We start from the raw sequence: 7,962 nt of genomic DNA, 5'->3' as shown, positions 1-7,962 counted from the left end.
ACTTAAGAATTCCTGGTCTAGCTCTTCCCCTTGGTTGGGTGGTCTGTAGTAGACCCCCACTGTTAAGCCTCTTTCCCGGCAACTGCCTTGTATTCTAACCCAGAGCACTTCAGAGTGCCCCTCCTCTGACTCTTTGCTAATTGATGAGGATGTGTATTCCTCCTTAAATGTAGAGCGCCACATCCCCGCCTTTCCTCCCTGTCCTGTCCCTCCTGTACAGCCTATAGCCCTTGATATTCACCACCCAGTCATGCGTTGGATCCCACCACATTTCAGTGAGCTTCACTATGTCTGGGTTGATGTCAGCTAGCAGGAGGGTAAGTTCCTCCTGCTTGTTTCCCATACTACGAGCGTTTGTGTAGAGGCATTTGAGGCCTCCTGTGGATGTAAACACTCAGTCAAACACTCTGAGCTCAGTTCTCCATTCCCTTACACTTTGTTCAGTTGCTTCCACTGGTGCAAAGTAAATATAAAACCCTTCACTAGGTCAGAACTGTATTTGTTTATGTCCAATTTTCAAATCTGTAAATGACACAATTTGTAAGTGGCATTATCTCTAAACATTTATTGGAATTTTGGTTCCAAAGATTTTTACAACAGGGCAAATGGATGCATATGTTGAAAATGCAGAGGCTTAGGTTACATCCCAATTTTATTCTTTTTTTGCTGGAAGGCTTCTGTTTATGTTGTTTTATCCTATAGTGGAAGGACTGGCACCCGGATTTAATGAGGCCAGATATTTTTCTACCAATCCCATTTTGTTGTAATTTAGGTTGACCTGTATACCAGATTGTGTTAAGTACTTTGTGAAAAATCCATGAGGTGGACAATATCTTTCCCTATTTTACACATGTCTACTTGTTAATTGGCAACTGTAGGTCATTCCTCAAGGTGGAGACAGCACATGCATGCTGTTTATCACAAATGCACTGTGGAACTACAAATCGATGTTCCTGAAGGAAAAATTGATGCCGTTTCTTTTCCTGACAAAACTGGGACGAATGTAAACCCAATAAACAGAAAATAAACAGAAAATAAACAGAATATCAAAAGCTCAGCAATCCCAGATGGTAACTTTTAGACAGAAAACTTCCAAGAGCTAACAAAAGAATCCAGCCGGACAGTCTAACTTGAGAACAGAAGAGCAACACCATTTTAACTTATCTAACCCCATTAGGGGCCCCATTAACAACCCACAAATTAATGCGAAACCTTCAAAAGTTCAAACTCAGGAAATGTGTCTCGTATTAATAGGTGGTAGAGGCAGTGGCAGCAGTGGTAAATACAGTCACCAGTTTCCATGATGAAATCATATTTCCTGTTGTTTATAATACCAGTCCTATGCTGGCACTCTGCCAAAGGCTAAATGCTTATTAAATGTTTCAGGTAAAATTGTTCAGCCATTTTCAAAAATGAGGCTGGGAAAAATATGCTGTTCTATCCTGTAAAAAAACAAACAGATAAAACTTACAGCTGTTGTGTTGAGATGTTCTGGTGCTTTCATGTTTTAAGCAAATATTTGAAATTTGGCAGGCAATGACCTTTGTGTCAGCAATGTAGCATTTGCCACGAGCAAATTTATGCAATTTGTCCAAGTTATAAGTCTCTGAAAAATCTCAGTTCATACATGCTCAGCAGAAATTCATTAGCCCCAAAACGCCTATTGGTGCTACTCTGAGATAAGCGTCTTTCATTCTCTCCTGTTGAATGCTTTCCAGTTTGGGTCAATAAATAAAGGTTCCTGGGACCAAAGAGCAACTGACTCTCTGCTCTATTAGCTAGGGAACCAGCTGGTTGTGACCTGAGGGGCCCCAACCTTGGTCTCCCACAACCCATCACGATACTAACTTGTCTGAAGAGTCCACCTGTGCTGAGTATGCTTGTCCCCTCACAGCTCCTGAGTGCAACTGGAGTATTCAGTCCCTACTAGGGGTAGGGGAGGCACTGAACACAGGAACTGAAAGCAAGGGTGTTGTCTCTTCTCACTCAGCATTGGCTTTGCAGTTGGCAATGTGAGGGAGAAGGAAGCAACATAAGACTGAGAGGGGCCTCTCACACAATCAAGCCCAGTTCCCTGCATTTGCAGGCAACCATTTATCCAAGGAATACATTCTCTCCCCACAGACCCAACAACTACAAAGCCCTTTATGAAAACAAAATCAGAGACACACTACAACCTGCCACAGATAAAAAGGAGTGAAGACAAGGGTGACTACATTGGTAAAGAAGCATACCACCCCAACCCCCAAGCCACGTATATTGTCCCACCGCCCACCCCCAAGGCCCCAAGGAGCAGGAGCACCCTAGCCAAAATGCCATCTTTTAGGTGTGACCAATTTCCAGTGTTTCAGAAGAAATGGAAAGTGGAACCCAGAATTCAATAAACATTGATGAGGGGAAAAAAATCCTTCCTGGCCCCTGCAGGAAACCAGCAGAAGTTCTGAAGTGTGGGATTGCAGATGTGACTGGCCCAGCTGGAATGCAGAGGAGCAGAGGAATGAGGGGGTAAACGTGCAGACAAAGCTAGATTAATGCATAAGCAAACTAGGCACTTGCCTAGGGCCCTGAGCTGTGTGGGGCCTCCGTCCTTTCTTCTGCAGTGACAGGACAAAGGGCCCTATCCGCTTCCCTTCCCTTCCCCTCCTCTCCCCTTCCCTCTGCTGCTGCAGCGTCTGCTTCCTAGTGGCAGCTCTAAGCCCCACTCCTCACTGGTGCCAGCAGGGGGGAAGTCTCCCCTACATTTGTTTACCTAGGTCCCACTAAAGGGTTAACCCGGCCCTGGGTGCAGAGCTGACAACAGGGTGCTCACGCTTGTGTGAACAGTTTGGAGCAGAGGAAGTGGGACAGGGTGTTAGTGGTGAAGGCTGGTGATAGTGGCTCAGCAAGGGGTTCTTGCATTGCCAGTGTGCAGCTGGTCCCTCAGTTCAAGATTTACAGGGCTCTGGTACAGAGTGCAGATCACAGAATATGTACACATAGTAAACACATTACTATATTCTGCACCACCCATTTCTAACAATGACATCTGGCCTGCTGCACTTGTGATGTACTACACGTGAACCACATCTGACTAGATGACCCCTGGGGTCCCTTCCAACCCTACTGCTGTATAAGTCACTGACCACGTCTACACAAGACACTGACTGCACAGTTTTATTGTGCAGTCATGTAGTACTTGTATATGACAGGAAACACAGGGACAGATATGACAGGGAAAAGGAAGCAGAGAAGTAGATCAGACAAGGGAAGGGGTTTGGAGTGACACTTGGGAAGGCTATGGGTCTTTCTTCACACAAATAAGAAGAGATGGAAGGCTGTAGTTAAGGCCATTATAGGCCTCAAAGCCAAAAAGGTTGGCCTTTGCTGATCTAGTCCAACTGTCTACATAAATGCAAGATTTATTGTTTTAAACTAACCCAAATGCAGAAGATTGTACTTTTTCAGACACATCACCACTATTCCTCTTTTTGTTCTAAAATACTTTATCATAATTTAATTGCAGTTCAACAGATTTTGGTCCTCTGGCTTCGTATATGTGCTTACCATCGTGCTGCACTCACACCTCTGTACAGTTTGAGCGCAGCACTTTACAGCAAATTCTCACAATCTCCCTGTTATCATTTTATGACTCCTCCCCTCCCCACTCCCAACTCAGCAGTCCCGTAATTCCAGGATTATATTTCTGAGTCTTCAATGGGGCTGTTCAAAAATATCTTGGTGGGAGGTGATGGCAAGTCTCTATTGGAGTAGACAGTTCTCTGGCTGGGGATCCACTTTGTTTTTGAAGTAGAGTGCACTTCCCCAGTCTGAGTCTTGCCTGTTCCAAACTCAGAGTCCCAGGCTTGCCTCCGCCGCAATTTCTTGAAGGTGTTATGGAAACCCTCAGTGCTGAAGTAGTAGATAAGGGGGTCCAGAACACAATTCATGCTGGCCAACAGCACTGTGACAATAAGAACTTGGCGCACCGAGGTCTGCATGGATAGCTCGGCCTGGATCACATTGGCCTTCATCAGTCCATAGACAGCCAGAGTTGTGTTGTAGGGGACAAAGCAGATAACAAAGATTATGAGATTGACCACAAGGAGGCGGATGGTTTTCTGCTGCCGCAGACTGTTTGTCTGGCTGACCCGGCACAGCTTCAGAAAGATCCGGAATGAGCAGTATATCACAGTCATCAGTGGCAAGAGAAAGCCCAGGACTTCAGCCAGGACAACCAGCGGGAAGATGCTATTCTTCCATAGGTCATTGCTGAAGCTCTCAAAACACAGATCAGTTGTCTGATTCCTTGTCAAGCAGGAGCTTGATTTGTGGACACCTGCAACTGGAACAGAGCCCATGAGGATGAGTACCCAGACCACCAGGCAGAGCAGCCGGGCCACTTTGGGGCGCCGCAGGTGGCGCCAGCGGAGTGGGTGGACAATGGCAATATAGCGGTCTAGGTTGATGCACATGAGGAAGAGGCAGCTGCCATACATGTTGATCTGGAAGAGGGAGCCAGAGACCTGGCAAAGAAAGTTGCCAAAGAGCCAGCGTTGGTTGGAGTAATAGTAGAGCCGCAGTGGCAGGGATAATGTGAAGAGCAAGTCACTTATTGCCAAGTTGAACATGTAGATACTCACTACAGATTTGAGGCGCAGGTAGCGCAAGAAGATCCAGAGTGCCGTGACATTGAGCATCATGCCTGCCACAAAGATCAGGCTGTACCCAACCAGGTGCAGCCGGTGGTTGGCACTGTAATCCTTGCACAACTGTCTTTCCATTGCCTCCTGGGCAACTCATGTGCCCAGGAGGGCACCAGGAAAAGGTCTCAGTGATGTGGTGTAGGCAGCTGATAGACAAAGGTGGTACAATGAGGACTGCAGAGGGAGATTATTCTTCTCAGGCGTGCAGGAGGCAGGTCATTTCCTTGGTCCACTACTGGGAAGTATGGGTGTGTTTCTTTTCAACCCGTGGTTCAGTGGATCACTTGGTATGGGTGACCAGGAAGTTCCTTATTACTGGCTGTCTTACCAATCCTTTCCAGCAGGTACAGTGATGCAGCTGGGTTGTTGAATCCTTGCTAGTTGTGCAATTCCTGATCAGAACAGAAGATCAATACGGGTGAGTTTAGTTTACAGGGGAACTCTACAGCACAGGGATGTCAAATATATGGCCTGCATCCAGCCTATGGAGCCTCTCTACCTGGCCTGCCTTATGGCTAGGAAGAGTGGCTTGCCACAGAATCCAGGGCCCTTGGACCCCAGGGGACATGGCAAACAGCGGCAGGAGGGTGAGCGAGGCAGACACAACCCCAGTTACCCTCTGGTCCTTTCACCTGTCTGCACAGCTGCCGCCCTACCTCCCTGGCTACTGGCTTCTGACACATGCCCTGTTGCTGCCATGACATAGGGCATGTGGCAGTGGCAGCCGTTCTAGCAACTCTAGTATGGGACATGTGGTGATAGTGGCAGCTTGAGCTCCAGCATAGGGCACATGGTGGGGATTGGAACCACTGCTGCACGACCTGGGTTGGAGCTAGAGCTGCTGCTGCTGCTGCCACAAGATTCGGATCTGAGCTGAAGATTGCTGCTGCCAGAGCTTTCTTATAACCCAGGCTTTCAAGGAGACATGCAGTCTGAATACAGCCCACAAGAAGACTCACAGTCCAGATCCAGCCTGGAGCACAAGGCAAGTTTGACACCCCTGCTATAGGGGTAAACATTCCAGGGTGGTGGCTTCTCTCCTTAGAGCTCATTTAGAGAAACAAAAGAAATGTAAAATATATACAGTGGGAAAGAAAGAGGGATGGAGGAGCTGACAGGACAAAAAGGTAATGGAGAAGAGGTTAAATGATTCCCAGTGCCTGGGATGAATGCCCTGCTAACTCACCCCTAGTTACACTACTGGACCCTAGATATGACCTAAGTGGTTGGTAAAAATCTGTAATAACACAACTGCCTGTAGTGGTACAACAGACGGTTTGAAGCTCCTGGAAGCCTTTACTATAGGAACACCCATGTGCTTCTGTCCTCGTTGCTCCAAATGTTTCGGAGAGAAGAACATAAAAGGTGCAGAGCACAATACACATTTCTGTGATACAGCGGCTGGGGCAGAAGCATGTGCTAGGTTGTGAGCTGAGGGCCTCAGGCACTGCTGAAAGAAAAACAGAACTCCTCTCTGCCCCAGCTACACATGCTGCTGCCCATGCAGCCCTCAAAGCAACACTGCATCTCTGGGAGCTTGTAAATACTGCCTCTCCCTGCACATCATGGACAAGTTTGCATGGTGTTTTCACTACAGTCCCCACTTGGATATTTATTCCCTTTCTGCCTGTGTCAGTTCTGTAATACTGTCATGGGAGGAGGGCTTCTGTTGTACATCCGTGTGTGACAGTCTGTGTGTTAGTGCAATGCAAACAAGGGCCATGAGCGACTGGTTGTGTCAGTGCCCAACTAGTATCTGACTCTGATGGGGAAGCTGTCACTTGGCTGGAAACTGCTTTAACTTTTTCTTCTGATTGGCCTGGTTCCCCATTTCCCTCCTAACACTATAATTAAAACATATATATATAAAATAAAACAAGAACAAAGTGTTGGGAAGAGACTGGCCTGAGTGTTGAAATATATTTAAAAAAGATAAAAAAACCCTTCTAACTGTGAGGGTGGTCAGGCATTGGAACAGACTACCTAGAGAAGCTGTTCATCCTGAGAAACTGGAGAAATTTCTATCCTTAGAAACTTTTAAAAGCAAGACAGACAGTTGGCTGGGATGATCCTGCCTTGAGCAGGGGGCTGGATTAGATGACCTTATGAGATCCCTTCCAGTTATAATTTCCTGTGATCCTTTGAGCTCAGTAACTTCTCTCTGAAGCTCATAATCTGTGATAGATAGGGTAACCATATATCCTGGATTGGCTGGGACAGTCCTGGATTTCAGAGGCCAGTCCCAGCTGCCTGGTGAAAATTAAAACAAGTGTCCTGGGTGCAGGGCTTTGGGCCTGGAGGCAGAGCAGGAGGAGCTGTGAAATAAGAAGAACAGCTGGAATTCTTCTAGGTGCTTGCATGGTGCTCACATGTGCACACAGCTCCCACTGTAGGTCAGTGTGTCCACCAATGTGCACAACCTTGAAATCTTTTAACCCTCAGTATCTGTAGAGACAGCCTGCCTACAGTCACCATTCCATTCCTTCACCAGTGCAGGACATCCAGGGTAAGGGCTATAGCCACATTAGTAGGGAAGGAAGTCAGGTCACAGGATCTCCGTGGAGGAAAGAATGTCTCCAGCTACTGTATGGTAAGTACCCCCTCTTACTTCAGTCAGCCCCCAACTTGTGAGTTCACTGAATTCTGCTACCTTAGGTGACCTGTCAAGTTGTTCAGGGCACCTGGCAAAGAAAGGCTGTGAGGTTTAATCAAGGAACAATGCTCAATTCCCACAGAAGAATCGCTTCCTAGGGGAAAAAATTGTGTTCTCCTCACTTTGCACAGTGTACTGCTGTTGTATTGTCTGGCAGGTGGTGCCCCAAGTAAGGGCTAGGGACATTTCAAACTCACAGCTGCTTGCCCCACCTACCAATACCTTTAGTGTTAGTTTTGTGACACAGCCCAAGATCACATATCCTGTGTCCAGAGATTATCCAAAGGAGTGACCTGGTCCTGTTACAAGAGCCTGGGGATGGGGAGAAGGAGAAAGGAAATAAATAAAATACTAAAACACCTTTATGGGCATTTGGAGGATCTGTTCTCTAACAAAAGATACCAGTACTCAGAGCTGGCCTTAGGGGTGGGCAGCATGGGCAACAGCTCAGGATGCAGTGGTCAGGGGGTGCTGGCAGCATGGTACAGGTCTGTAAGTAGAGGCAGGGTCCGGGTGGCACAGTGCAACTCTAGTATTACTGTTTAGGCAGCTAAAGGAGCTAAGGGAGATGATTGTTAGCCCCTGTGAATTAAAAATAATGGGTCATTAGCAGCCTGAATCATAAAA

General features: G+C 46.9%; 1 protein-coding gene across 1 annotated transcript in view; it reads right to left on the bottom strand.

Moving 5' to 3' along the window:
- Positions 1–2,275: 2,275 nt before the first annotated feature.
- Positions 2,276–7,962, bottom strand: part of LPAR5 (lysophosphatidic acid receptor 5) — a 26,660-nt gene continuing 20,973 nt past the window's right edge. Inside the window, exon 3 of the mRNA XM_019527673.1 lies at positions 2,276–5,074. Within this exon, the coding sequence (XP_019383218.1) occupies positions 3,675–4,760 (1,086 nt within the window). The 5' untranslated portion in view covers positions 4,761–5,074 and the 3' untranslated portion in view covers positions 2,276–3,674. The remainder of the gene's footprint in view (positions 5,075–7,962) is intronic.

Source organism: Gavialis gangeticus, unplaced genomic scaffold, assembly GCF_001723915.1.
Source record: "Gavialis gangeticus isolate Ggan-Ray unplaced genomic scaffold, GavGan_comp1, whole genome shotgun sequence".
NCBI classification, from domain to species: Eukaryota; Metazoa; Chordata; order Crocodylia; family Gavialidae; genus Gavialis; species Gavialis gangeticus.
Note: the sequence above shows the minus strand (reverse complement) of the source record. Positions and strands in the feature narration are given on the sequence as shown.